General features: G+C 33.0%; 2 protein-coding genes across 3 annotated transcripts; both read left to right on the top strand.

The window, feature by feature from the left end:
- The first annotated feature begins 1,491 nt into the window (after positions 1–1,491).
- On the top strand, positions 1,492–6,790 carry LOC130804355 (uncharacterized). Its single transcript, XM_057668768.1, has 8 exons — positions 1,492–1,786; positions 2,921–3,034; positions 3,186–3,254; positions 3,372–3,391; positions 3,485–3,537; positions 3,628–3,658; positions 3,761–3,842; positions 6,388–6,790. Exons 1-8 carry the CDS (start codon positions 1,603–1,605, stop codon positions 6,564–6,566), a joined length of 732 nt encoding a protein of 243 aa, XP_057524751.1. The 5' UTR covers positions 1,492–1,602; the 3' UTR covers positions 6,567–6,790.
- A 2,880-nt stretch (positions 6,791–9,670) lies between these two features.
- On the top strand, positions 9,671–12,855 carry LOC130804360 (MADS-box transcription factor 23-like). Of its 2 annotated transcripts, none has more exons than XM_057668772.1 (8): positions 9,671–10,057; positions 11,310–11,385; positions 11,565–11,632; positions 11,711–11,810; positions 11,999–12,040; positions 12,142–12,183; positions 12,282–12,457; positions 12,550–12,855. In XM_057668772.1, the coding sequence occupies exons 1-8, from the start codon at positions 9,876–9,878 to the stop codon at positions 12,611–12,613; spliced, it is 750 nt and encodes a 249-aa protein (XP_057524755.1). In that variant the 5' UTR covers positions 9,671–9,875; the 3' UTR covers positions 12,614–12,855. The 2 variants fall into 2 exon arrangements, with proteins under 2 accessions (XP_057524755.1, XP_057524756.1); XM_057668773.1 differs by having other exon boundaries at positions 12,148–12,183; positions 12,550–12,813.
- Positions 12,856–14,794: the final 1,939 nt, after the last annotated feature.

Raw genomic sequence — 14,794 nt, forward strand, 5'->3', positions numbered from 1 at the left:
ACCAAGCGCTCGTTCGAGCAGCTTGGTGTAGAGACAGTTGCGACCTTTCTAATTTAATCTATGCTTGGAGGGCCCATCTTGTATCGGTTCTAGGGTTGTTATAATGTTTTGTGGGCCATATAGAGACCAAAATCAGCATTATAAAGCAAGAGGTGAGGCTAATACAAGGGAAAAGAGGGTTTAAGAAACCTAGAGTATTTGTATTAGATTGAGTGTAATCTCCACTAAAGGTGTGCTCTTTAACTTAGAGAAGTTGTTCTCAAGTGTTGAGAGTTTGTTTCATTGATATATTATTGAATCATTAATGATATTAATATTTATTTGATGGGGAGGTATCCAAAATACCTTATAAATCATCTTGTGTGTATTTTCTTTGCATCCATATTGTTACTATATTTTTCTTGCTTATGCTTCTTGTTCTTCACCAAAACACATCATAGACCTTTCACTTCACACCTAGTAAACATCTAGGGCAAGATCCTTTAAGTGAGCTATAGCTTCAAAGAGGTTTTAACTCAAGGTATACGTATCGATACTCATCATTCTACGCTTAATCTTAAAATATGTCTAAAAAAACCCGACTACAAAACTAGTAGGAAGAAACCCCTCATGAATATTAATCTTTTATTTCAATGATAAGTGCATTTTTCAAATCATCACCTTAAAGAAAATTATTATCTACTGTATAAAAAGTTATAATTTTGTGTTTTTGTGGTGATCTTTGAAGAGAAGGGCCTAGTAGCGACTATAAACCTCACCACTAATCTGATAATCAGTAATCTCAAACTATTTATACAAGGCAGGTTTGTGTAAATTTAATTAGGTCCAATCTAAGATAAAAGCACTAAGTGCATTTTTTTATATATAATCCTCATTGATATAGGCAAAGTAGTCTCAAGAGGCAAGTCTGTAGAGTGATATTAAAAAGAGGATTCTAATAGCAACTACAAATGCAATCTCATAATCAACAATCTCAAAACCTTTGTACAAGACTTATATGTGTAAACTTTATTCAGTACTAGACATAAACACAATAAATGTATTTTTTAAATAATCAACTAAGAGAAATCATCGTCTATTAAACACCAAAAAAAATCTTCAATTTCTTAATCGTTGAGCATACATACATGCAATAAAAAGAGCAAATATATAAATTATGATATAGACCATTAAAAAGCTATCACGTCAACACTTATTTCAGACAAAATTTGTCAATTTAAGCGTGACGCATGACATTTTAACTCGTTCTTTAGTATATTTATATTTATATTTATAAGATAAACATGTGTTGTGAACAATTGGAATAGGTCGAATTTATCCCTAATTCATGAGAATGACATTGGATATTTTCCATGGCTCGATTCATCTTAAACAAACATTCCCCAGACCCTACACAAAGGAGTAGCCCTAGTGCCCTACAATTAGCCACATGTTCTCTTTGAATAAAACCAAAGTCCAAATCCCATGCAACCAAGTTGACTTAATAAAATTCATCAACTAAGATATTACTCTTGTTCAGACTTATTACCAACAAACTTGTAGTAACCACCCATTTACCTTTCCATACCCACAAATTCTCTATATTCGTCTGTGAATTCTGCCATGTTTAGGGACGTTTCAAGCTGTAATTCTTACAATTATGGCGATGCTTTGTACTGGGATGCTCGTTACATTCAAGAAGCTGAATGTTTTGATTGGTACCAGCGTTACTCTGCTCTACGTCCCTTTGTTCGCAAATATATACCCACGTCTTCTCGTATTCTTATGGTTGGTTGTGGAAATGCTGGTAATTTCACTTTTTGTTAGGAAAGTTTTGATTTCCCCTTCATTTTATGTATTCCCTTTTACCAATTTGTTGGGTTTTGGCTTAATTGTTTTAGGGATTGTTGGCGAGGGGGGTTTGCATGATTGTTAGTTTGATGAATTAGTGGGTAAATTTTGTGTGAGTAGATTTTATGGATTGGAATTGGGTTTTTTAGCAGTATAATTTTTTTTTTGTCAATGATATATGTATGAAAAGCAACAAGAACTTCTGCTAATTTCAATTATTATTAACAGTAGAAAATATTGAATTTTTGTAAGTAAAGTTTTCTTATTTCCTTCATTTGTTTGTATTTCCTTCTATCCATTTGTTGGATTTTGTGCCTTTTGGCTAGATTGATGGTGTGATGTATTAGTGGGTGGATTAGGTTTTTGGTGTTCTTTTTTGCATTGGTAGTGGGTTTTAGTTGTTTACTCTGGGTATAATCAATGATATCTGTGTGCACTTCAAAAAATAATGATATTTGTGTGAAAAGCAGTAAGAACGGCTGTTAATTTCAATTTTAATCGCTAGTAGTAAAGTTTAGCCTTCTATTTGTTGCATTCCCTTTTACATGTTTGTTTTGCCAAATTAGTTTGTAAGGGTTGTGTGTTTTTGCATCTCTCCTCCTATGATTGTTAGGATGATGAATTCGTAGGTGAAAGTGTTGTTTGATGGAGGTTTTTGGTTTCATAGAATCAAAGCTTGTGACTTAAGCTGTTTAATTTAGGTTATATATTGAGGTAATGAGGATTGTATGAAAAGCAACAATAAGCAAATTCGAAAGAATATGTTCTGTTTTGGTAGGAATTTATTGAAGACATTAATTTTTTTATTTGGGCGATAATTTGCTTAAATTTGTGTATCTTACACTTAAGGTATAATCCCTAATTCCATTTCACCATTTGATCCTTTAAGTCAATTGTTTTAACTATTTAGTAGTGTATTGGAACTTGTAGGGGTGTCATAGTCTCCTTGTAATTAGAGTTAATCGAACAGATTATAGTGTATTTTATTAAAGAAATTAGAATAATCCCATTGGCTTTCAATGTTTTTATATCGTGTTGTTCCGCAAGATTGAAGTTGCTCATGCTGGTTTTTTTTTTTTTTGTAAATTAGTTATGTCAGAGGACATGGTGAAGGATGGATACGAGGAGATTATGAACATTGACATTTCAACAGTTGCAATTGAAATGATGGGAAGAAAGCATGCACACATACCTCAATTGAAATGTATCCTTACAAGCTATGTAATTTATAAGTTAAACAGCTTTTTCATTTCATCGAATTCTTTCTGCTTGTGCTTATCATTCATAAAGAAGTAGTATCTCACGTTACCCTCTCTGTTAGCCCACTATCTTAACTCTTGAATCTCGTCTTATAGACATGCAGATGGATGTTAGAGATATGAGTCTTTTCCCAGATGATTCGTTTGGAAGTGTTATTGATAAAGGTATGTTTATCTTATCTGACGTACTGTTTTATGGCTGAGTTGTTTAGTGAATTCCTACAGAATTGACCCATTTTTTCCCTTGTCCTCCTTGAATATGCAATCTCGTCTACAATATAGGAACTCTCGATTCTTTGATGGTAAGAATAAACTGCTAATTACATGAAGATGTCTGTATATTTATCCCTATAGTTATATTATATCCCAATTTAATTTATGTGTTGTTGTTGAAGTGCGGTACTGATGCTCCACTTAGCGCCTCTCAGATGTTGGGTGAAGTCAGCAGGTTTTGAGATTTAATTTTTAAATTGCCAGCCTTAGTTATGTGGTTGACTTTTTTTTATTTTTTATTTTTATTTTTATTTTTTTTATGCAGGCTGCTAAAACCTGGAGGAGTATATATGTTGGTAACCATATACCCTTCCATCTTTGTCCATGACATGCACTTGGCTTTTGCTGTAATTAAATGATTTCAGGCATATAACCCAGTTTCATAATTGCATTCGCAGATTACCTATGGCGATCCAAACGTGAGGATGCCTCATTTGAGCCGACCCGTGTACAATTGGAAAATTGAACTGTACATAATTCGTAAGTGTTTTACTCATGCTGTAAAATTTCTTTTATTTTAGATTCAATGAACTATTTAGATGTGTTTTTTCTGTAGTTCTTGGTATGTACAACTATTCTTATTCTTTTTTTATCCTATGCTTTCACTTTGTGTGTGCTGTAATTATGTCAAGTATAAGAAATGTTATTTAGACACATACTTTTCATTGAGTTCTAAGAAATATTGAAGCAGGGAATGAGTTGTATACTAATTATGTGTTAGCATAGTGGGAAATTGGAATATACAGAAAATGATTGTGGTAATCTGCTTTTATTTAAGGTATACAATAGAATGGAATAATCCGAGATAGAATGGGAAGCATCTTTTAGGGAACAAAAATAGTTTATTCTTAATGCTAGTTAGGGTTGGAAATTAGTTGAACTGAGGCCATCTCTTGAAATGCACACTGGCATTGATCATCTCCACATCAATTCTCCACAAATTTGAATATAGTGCTAGGAGTCTAGAAGTGCACATAATCATCAGTCTGTCTGTTTGAAATATCATTAGTATTGACTGCTGAGAAACTGCCCTAAGATGCTGTTACCATTTTTTACCTGTGATTTTCCTATTAATTTTGTATTTTTTATACCCGATTTGGGATGTTTGCCATATAAGTGAAATTGCTAGCATGAACATTGTGACTTTCTCCACCTTCTAGAGTGAAACAGAGCTTCATTTGTTGATCTGCTTGCACATTTATGGTCTTTTTTTTTATTTTAAATAATAATTACTACTTTGAAGCTTCCAATTCATGCTTTGTGTAAGCAACACCCGACTCAGACACTCTAATAACCCATAAACATATTAGTAGGCAGCTATTCTGTTTTGATACTTTGACACCCAATGAGGGACCTGACTCCTTGGTGAGTTTAAGGAAAACTTCATGATTACTATCTTTTGGGTTGGTAGGGGGCAGAGGTTAAGGTTGTGAATCGGTGAGTAATTTAGCACAGTTGCATGTCTTTGGCTAGCTTGGGCGTGCAGATCCATTGCCTTTGGTCATAGTGGTTATTAACTTATTATTCACTTATGTGCTTTCTTTGAAGCATAATTTCTTTTTTGTGGTTTTCATTCTACAAGAATCTGACCTTTGCTCCTCATGTAGCTTGCACAATCTAATTAAAAATAAGATATTTAAGCTACAATTTGACTTCTTATTTAGCATGTGATTTAGTGGACAGCAAGATGGATGTGCATGATACAATTTGTCAATCAGTTTGACGCTAGAAGCTTTTGATATTTATGTTTTATGGAGCTTCAATGAGAAGAATCTTCTTTTAGTCATGCATAATACAGTTACTACTTTACCAGTTCACTATCATGCTTGGGTCCTTTCTGCAATTGGTATCAATATAATCGTGTGTTCTTTGTTTTTGGAGAAAAGGAACAAGCTTTGTTTTCGCCCAGCTCTGGGACGCGTTTGCGCTCACTTCTTTCCCAAAAAGGGACCCTAGATGGTCTCCGGAGACAAATGTTTTATTAACTTCGGTTGATATATAATTATTTTTGAATACCTAATAGCAGGTGGGCAATGGCATAGATTTTAAGGCTTGGAGGAACTTACGCTAAAAGCGTTTATCACCCTTATCTGTAAGGATTCTCTAGCATACCCCTGAATCACAAAGACAAACGTTTCACGAGAAATTTGAGCTAGTAATTGTGCACTATGGTTTCTCATGTTTTGGCATCTAGTTTGAGGGGTGACTATGTATAGAGCTTGACCTCTATCACATATGGTTACATTTAAAAACTGTAGTATTACAGCGAAGAGTTATTGGTTTCTAACACTCCCTCTATATCTGGTTCTTTAACAAGTAGAAGACGAAGTTCTTTAATGTGTAATCAAGGTTGTTTATATTTAAGGTAATCATGTTCCCCCTCTCTCACCCTAGACATTAGGGGAAAAAGGACGTAATAAATGATGGTCGTAGGTGCTTGCTACTTTACTTAGATCCTTCACCTACCTTGTCATACCTATTTCGGACCCTTGTCTTACCCATGCCGGACATGTGTGTTGCGATCTTTCAAAAAAACAGAAGATCTTGGAAAACTGAATGTAGTCGTCTCGGATACAATTTTTGAGATTCACACTTTTTGGTGAAGTCTGATTATTAGAGTTTATACGAGTTACAAGTTTACAGCCATAAAAATATGGGATTGATCACTTTCTTTAAGCATTAGGGACATTCTTCTTTCCATGGCGTCTCTCGATTTTTGAATTTTTTTTGAGTACAAGATTGGCTGAGGGGAAAGGGAGGGGTAGTGAGAATTGAACCCAGGTTCTACTTGGGGAAAGTAGTACATGCTCTAACTGAGACAAGACTTAATTTTCAATATTTTAACGAACCTAAAATGGACATGAATCCCAGACTAAAAGTGTTCAGGTGTCTAGTCTTTTATCATAGCTACTTTGCGAGTTTTATCTACGACTAGTCAACAGTAAACATATTGCAGTCATCAAATAAGGCTTTAGTCACAAGCAAAACATGTTTAAAGTTTAATTCTTTTTTTTTTCTTCTGCAGCGAGACCTGGGTTTGAAGGGAAAGCTATGCCTTCTATTGAATCATGCTCGGAACCCATCCCTCTCTCCGAAAAGGGCCTCCTTCCACCCGATTTTGTGTTGGAAGATCCAGATTGTCATTACATATATATATGCAAAAAGATGGACGAGGGGCCAACTATTGTAGCATTAAATCCTTGACAGGTGATATGCTCTGATCCAAAACACAACAATTTAAGTTTCAGAATTTTGTATAAGTTTTTGATCAAATTGCTTTCGATTTACAAACTAACTTAGTTTTTAGGTTTTGCGTTTGTATCGATCTTTGTAACATTATGTGTATAATTCTTGATGAAGAGCTAAAGATTAGTGGAATTAGTGAAGCCTCTTTTTAGAGCTTATAGTTGAACTTGGATCCATTTACAGATTTTTCTGAATTTATTTAGCAGACTGCTTTCCGGTACATATATTGTATGTTATCTAAATTGATAGAACTTTATTTTGCTTTCGTTATGCTGCGGTTTTTCTATGAATTTGTGAGTGTTAGTTTATGAATTGATTGTATCTTTGAGAAATTAGGCATACTCATTCTATCCCTTTGAGCATAACCTAACCAGATTTGTCAAGGCACTAACTCAACTAAAAGTTTAAGCTGATGTTTGAGCCCGAATATATGTTATATACTCTAATATGCCCCCTTACACGAGAGCGCTTTATGCTAGAATTGTGGATGCAGCATATACCTCCTCATACTTGACGCTAAATATTTCTCATTAAATCAGGGGTGGTTGAGATTTGGACCATTAACCTTTTTTCACGATGGCTTCTGATACTATGTTGCAAACACATTATTTTAGTCAATATTATATACTCTAACAAGATAAAACACATTATTTTAGTCAATGTTGAAAACTTAAAGGAACAAAGTGGGCTTCAGTGAGGCGATACTGTGGTTGGGTTGGTCCAATGGAGGCCTTGGAGCTACCTCTATATCCGATGCCAATGACCCTTATACGAGCCCCATTTCCCTTTTCCCTGCCTTTATGATGGTGGGTTTTTTTGACTTATTGACTCGCCAAAACATAGTGTTGGGACTGTTAATATATCACAGCCTTCTTGACTAGGCTAAGGAATGATAATAGAAGTATGTAAAACCAAGAAATTAAGCATCACCTGTTTGAAAGAAGTGACATGAGTATTTGAGGACTGTTTTTTTAGTCTATGGAGTCATTAGTCAAAAAAGAGAAAGAAAAACTGTTCTTTTTCATATTGATTCAATGAATTATCTTTGTTGTATAGTGATTTCCTGATATAGACTTGATTGCCTACAAACATGGAATTCTTAATTGTGTTGTTAATGCGGAAATGAGCAATACTCCACCGGTTCAGTCATTTTGCCCTTTTTATTTTTTGTACGCAGACTAAAGGGTTGATTATAATGGGTTAAAATAGTGAGGTATTAGAAAAAAATAAAAGAGACAATATAAAGAGTATAAATGGTGGGGTCATATATAAAAATAAAAATAAATTAAAGTCATTGAGATAAACTAAAATGAAAAATACCGTAAGTTGAGTGGAACTGAGAAGTATATTGATAATAGATACACTTATTTTATTTTGCAATTAGTATAAGATACAAAAATGAAGCATTTACAGGGGGCATAGGATAATTTATAGGAATAAATGGAGTAGGATATAATATTTCAAGTTTCTAAATGACTTTGGTATTCCTTTCATATTGGATCACTTCAAAAATTTGTGTTTTTTTCATTCTACTTGTGATCTCAAATTCTCTTCTAATTCCATTTTGATCTGTTCATCTTAAACTTTTCTGTTCACTCGTTTTTTTTATTTGTTTTATTTATTGTTGCACCAAAATTAATCATGTAATTTGTTGTATGGTAGCAAAATCAAAGGCCAAGGAAAAATATGCATAAATCATTTGAATTAATATTCTTTGTTGTAGTCTTGTAAATTAGTATGAAAGTTTAAGTTCAATTAAAATTTACTCCAGTTATAAGGATGATATCCTAAACATTTATTTGAGTGGATTGACTGTAATTGGATTATAACTCTGGTATTATTGTTGTAGTAATTTATACAAATAAGTGTAACTGACCACCCTTTAAACACTTATTTAGAATGGCAACGAGTTGGACTCATTAGATTTTGCTAATTTTGATGTGTAACTGGATAAAAGTCGGATTTTTTTCTTACTATGACTCAGATTCGGATTTATGTACGTCGACTTCTCTTCGACATGAACTTTTTGATCTTCAATAGAGTCAAAATTTTTTTTGAGTATTCTACTTCGTTTAACAATACACAAATTCACAACAATAATGTCTCTTCTACTATAATTTCCCCAAATTCTTCTTAACAAATAAAAGTAGTCTAACTAATTCAACTTCATAACTCAAACAATATACAATTTCAAAATTCTACTTAAAGTACAAACTCGTAATACTAATATCTCTCGATTAGGCACATCAAAGTTATAATGACGCTGGAATCTCAAGGAAAAGTCAAAAATTGTATGTTGTATTGATTCGAAGTTGGGAGTTGATTATGCTTGTTTGATTTTTTATGAGCTCCAACTCCAACTTGAAATAATTATTTTTCTTTTACAAAAAATAAAAGAAAATATAACCATAGTAATATCGAATGAGTCATTGGTTATTTATATACTTCCTTCGTTTAGAAATACTTGCACCCGATGATGACATATTGTGTGGAAGAATATCTTTATCAGTGGCAAGTACAATGAAACCGAGAAAGTATATATATACCCCTCTATCATAATCAAATTTGCATCCCTTTTAATTTAATTTAGTGTGTTTTGTTGAAAAACATTCTTAAAACAGCACGATTCATGAAAATATATCTAGTAGTTCATAAAAAGATTAGCTTAAATTGAGAAAAAAAAAATGACAACTTTTCTTGACCCATCCGCAAAATAGGGAAAGTAAAAACATAAACTCTATATTTTAAACGTAGTCATCAAGATTTCTCCCATGTTTGGCATCAATATCATCATACATCACATCAACAAATCCTTTCAAATTTGGAAATTCTTCTTTTACAATTAATAAATTAAAAACCCTAAAAAATTTAATCATCACCAAGGAAATTTTCAGGATAATGGCCCACAAATAGCCACAAATTTTACAGAAAATGCACTAAATGTGGCAAAAAGAGTCATGCAATAGTGTATGACTTTTCCATGCAAACTTACCCTTTCTAGGCTCAATCTCTCTTCTCTAATTGGACTTTTAATCCCTCTTTTTCTTCCACTTTTTCCCATACATTTTTAGCAACCCTTTATTTATTTATCTTCTGTGTTTAGAACATAGAGAGAATTTACCAAAAGGAAGGATTTCTCTTTAGGAAACAGAGGAGGAACAGTGGAGAAACAGGGGATTTTAGGTATTGATCATATCATAGTACCGTTTTAAATTGATTTCTTAGGGTTTTGATCAAATCCCTTTGTGGGTTTTTGGTGAATTAAAAATGGGTCGTGGAAAGATTGAGATTAAGAAGATTGAAAATGCAAATAGTAGACAAGTTACATTCTCTAAACGTCGTTCTGGGTTGTTGAAGAAAGCTCATGAACTTTCTGTACTTTGTGATGTTGAAATTGCTCTCATTATCTTTTCTAGTACTGGTAGATTATTTGAATTCTCTAGCTCCAGGTAATTAATTTCTTTCATTTATTGATACTTATTTGGAGAATAATTGTTTAACAAACATAAAATATAAAAATTACTTGTAGTGGGTTGCATGTTGAAATTTCTGGGATTAAGTTCAAATTAATGAACAACAATATAATGGTTGTTTTTCTTGGTTCTGTGATGTAATGAAATTTTTGCATCTAAAGTTTCTTTGACCTTGTTGACTGTGTTAGTCTTGCTTCTTCCAAGTAATTTTCCAGGTCACAACTAATAATTTTTCTGATATTCACGTTGAAAAAAGGAAAAACAATCCTTTTCAAATTGTTTTTATAAATATTGGGTTATGAATAATCTTTTATTTCATAAGCAAGAGGGAGAGATAATTAGTTTTACATATCTTTAATCTTATGTCTACCTACCGCTCGTTTGCGTAAAATTTTCATTTTTACGTCTCACTTCATATGAGTATCCATTCAAACTCATTCCTATATAATACCTTATCGTACTCACTCCATGTGATACGTGTTATATGCGCCTTATACATACATCCGTCATTTCTTTCAAAATTATTTGTATATCTAATTTTTTATTTATTAAGTAGGTGCAATAACATAAAATTAATTTTTTGTTGATAATTCATAATATTATTTATCTTATTTATATGTAAAAAATTAATTATTATAAATAATATTTTAGATAAGATTTTCTCTATAGCTCAAAAAAGATAAATTATTTTTTTAACTAAGACATTTTAAGAAATTTAGTATCTTTAAATTTTTGTCAATTTAATTTTTAATAAAACATATAAAATTATTATAAAGTAGTATAAATTATATATAAGTAGTTTAAGGGTAGGATACCGATTACTCCAACTGATCTATTGGTCGGTTCATATACCCGACTCCAAATTTTTGGGTTTAAGGCAAAGCCTTAGCTTGTTGATAAGCAATGCCTAAATTATGAACACACCAACTTTGTTAGAAATTGAGCATGGGATTCTTACAATTGACCATCTAGATGAAGGTTAAAGGGTAGGATACCGATTTCATACACATGTTGGAGTGTCAAATGGCTTAATTATACGATAAGTAGTGTGTGATTGTCAAATGTATAAGCATTGTTAGGAGGGTGGAGGAAGCATGGAGGACAGGACATCTTGTGTTTGTTTATATAAGAATAGTGATGCTTAATTTCTGATGCTTGATTCCTAAAATGCATATATTCTGTTTTATGGTACGGCTAAGTACTGATGCTTTGGTTGCATTATGTGCAGCATGAAACGAACGCTTGCTAGGTACACGAATACCCCAGAAATCTCTGATCTTGCGGCTGGAAATCCACAATCGGAGGTACAACTCTGAATATCAAAATTCCGTTTTTAGTTCTCTAGGAGCATTTAAACGTTCTCACGTTCGATTGTAATGATCAAACAGTTACTTGGATCTCCTTTGGTTGTATAGTTGGCTTGTTCGACTAACAAATGTTATCAAGCTAGTAATAATATGCTTATTTTCTTGGGTTTCTTCAGGAACTCGAAGAGCTTAGGGAGATTGATAGCATAAAAGAAGAGATAGCGAGGCTTCAAGTGACACAAAAGTATAATTCCTTAACTCGTCCGCAATGCCTATAGTGTTGTCTTTTATCATCTATTACTTAAATACTTGTCATTTACAGGAGGTTACTAGGAAAAGATTTTTCAGGCTTGAGCATAAAAGAACTGCAGCAGCTGGAAAAACAATTGTCTGAAAGCCTTTTATCTGTAAAAGCTAAGAAGGTGTTGTTCTTTTTATCACTGTCACATGATTCACTAATCTCCTTACAAATCGCGAATCAAAAAAGCAAATTATGGTCAATTTTTGAGTTATATTAGGGTAATTTTGAGAAAACCACGAATTCAAAAAGCGAATTAACTTGCGATTTATGTTACATTGATCCAATTATGTGAAATGTTTTGTGTGACAGGACGAGCTGCTGATGGAACAACTGGAACGCTCACGCACACAGGTCCATCATTCTCACATTTCCGATTATGACAATTAAACCAAATAAATTTAATCTGAAATTTTAGATTTAAGTTGAGACTGAAAATTTGATCCTGTTTATAGGAGCAGAGGGCTTTGCTGGAGAACGAGTCTTTACGCAGACAGGTTATCGATCACTTTCTCTCGTCTGATCGAGCAATTGCTACCTTTTCACGTATACTAACAACAACGATGCCACACATTTGATTTTGCGCAACTTTTAGATTGCCGATCTTAGAGGATTTGCAACACGATCTGAAAGTCCAGAGCCTCTGTATCTCGAGTATTATCCCTTACAAACAAAGATTCGGTCCGAGACAAATACGACTTCAGGGTCTGATGGATTCTGCAACAGTGAACTCGAGAAATCAGATTCTGACGATGTTACCTTGCACCTATGGTACGTATTCCTCTCCTTTTCCGATTTCTCAAGTTTTCATTAATTAGTTTTATCAATGTCGAAATACAAATTTATGTTCCGTCTCCATTCAGGCCACCTTGTGACCACAACCGGAAGAGAAAACTGGTAGTGACTGAGAGCAGTCCAGAAGTTTAGAAGCTTCTCTATGATTACCCTTTTTCACTTGCTTGCTAGCTGCTCTGCTCAATTCACCACAAGAAATAGCAGGTTTTGATTAATGAATGATTGTAAATATTTAGTTAAATACTTGCGTTATCGATTAGTCTACTTCAGGCATTCTATCTGTATTATCTTACGCAATGGCGTATATGATGGGTTATCCTATGTGAATGAATTTCCCGAATGTAGCTATAATTTTTGTCTGCAGATTTCCCGAGTGTGTATGATGGGTTCTTAATGCAGAATTGTAAACACTGTCCACTACAGGGTGAGGCTTAACCTGCAGAGACCGAGGGTTAGGGGAGTAGCTAAGGTGCCCTGTTTTCACCGATTAGCCATCCCCGTATCAACAAGATAGAACGAGAAAATCCACACACGACACGAACCTGTATTAAGACATATTCATTAGTACAACTAGACAAACATGGCACTCTAATGTGTGTATATATATATACACGTTATTTACGTTTTGAGCTTCCTTGGACAAGTTAACTAAATCAACCAGCAACTAAGTGTTAGTCTGTTCAAAGTTTCATTATTAAGCAAAATTACCTAGGTGTTTCCTTTCAAACATACAAAATATTGTTACAAATATGCCATTTGCTACCACTTATCAAATTGGACATTTGCACCTATGAAAACAAGAATTTGACTTCTTTGCAATTGATATTTTACACAACTATCCATATACATATTGAATACACTAAGAAAATACATTCTTTTTACATTCTTTTTATTGACGAACTTATTTACAATCAATCTTCTTTATTCATTCCTAATTCCTAAACTATTTACAAAAGAAAACAATCTCTAACTACTACTAGGAAGCCTAAGGCAATCAATTAACTCGTTTCTCTTAGCCATGACCTCGGAGAACAAGCATTGAACCTCTTTATTCACCATTTCCAACAAATTTTCAAGTTCTTCCAACATTTTCTTCAATTCTTGTGCTACTATTTCACTTCTTTTACTCTTACTACCTTCAATTAAACCATCTTTAATCTCTTTTACTAAATCATTCACTTTCTCAATCTCCTTCACCATTAACTTCTCATCAAACCCAAAATCAAAGCTTTCCAGTTCAACACAATTTCCCAAACCCAAATCCCCAATTCCTTCACTTAATCCACACAATAAAACCCTAAAAATCACCAATTCAATCCCTTTCATCTTCATCATGGCTTCATGAACAATTTTTTCTTTATCACAATCAAAGCATTTATCCTTACTTTTCTTGCAATTCCCACCTTCAATTTTTCTGGGTTTGATTGGTTTCAAGTGATGAAGAGCTGAATCAAGAGAATTTGGGATTAAACTTATTGCATGAGTAAGAGTAAGTCTAGAGATACCTACATGAGAAATTGATGAACTTATTGAATTTAAAACATCTAATAAATTTAAACTATATGAAAGATAATCTTCTGCTAATTTTCCCTTCCATTTTCCAATTGGGTAATCCAAATCTTTCAAAAATATTGAAAATGCTCTGTTTATACCCTGTAAAAGCTTGAAACTCGGGATATACAAATTGAGAGAAATTGAGCTTGACCCATGTATTTTCTCAGCAAAAACTCTATTCAAACTTTCAGATAAGTAAGATTGAAATGATTTTAGAGCAATTGATTGAGATTGATCCAGTTTTTTGTTGGATTTTCTTGGAAATTGGCTTGATTTTTTGATCAATAAAACCATGGAAAGTACTTGTTTTAAATCACAAGAAAGCAATAAAGTTAGAATCTTTTGGATGGAAACTATAAAATAAAGGAGAAAAGTTGTGTCTTTTCTTGTACTTCTATAAGATAAGATAAGAAATTAATACACAACTTTTTAAAAAAACTAAGGAAAAAAAAGAAAATAGGAGTATTAATTGTATGGGTAGTAAAGTGAATGAGAAGTTTGTATTTAAATACAAGTTTTTGTTTGGCTTTGATTGGTCAAAGTATGGTTAACTTAGTTGTGTAGTGAAGTGTGTGAGAAGGTTTACTCGTTGTAATCAAACACGGCTCTATCTTTTTAATAATAGAGATAGAAAAAGAGAATAATTTAATTATTATGAACTAATCTTATTTCTAATGACTTGAATGAGTGTGACATGATTGATGGATGATAAATGAGAATTCAATTTGCAATTTTGGTGCTTGTGTATGAGATTACATA

This window comes from Amaranthus tricolor, chromosome 17 (assembly GCF_026212465.1).
Source record: "Amaranthus tricolor cultivar Red isolate AtriRed21 chromosome 17, ASM2621246v1, whole genome shotgun sequence".
Taxonomy (NCBI): Eukaryota; Viridiplantae; Streptophyta; class Magnoliopsida; order Caryophyllales; family Amaranthaceae; genus Amaranthus; species Amaranthus tricolor.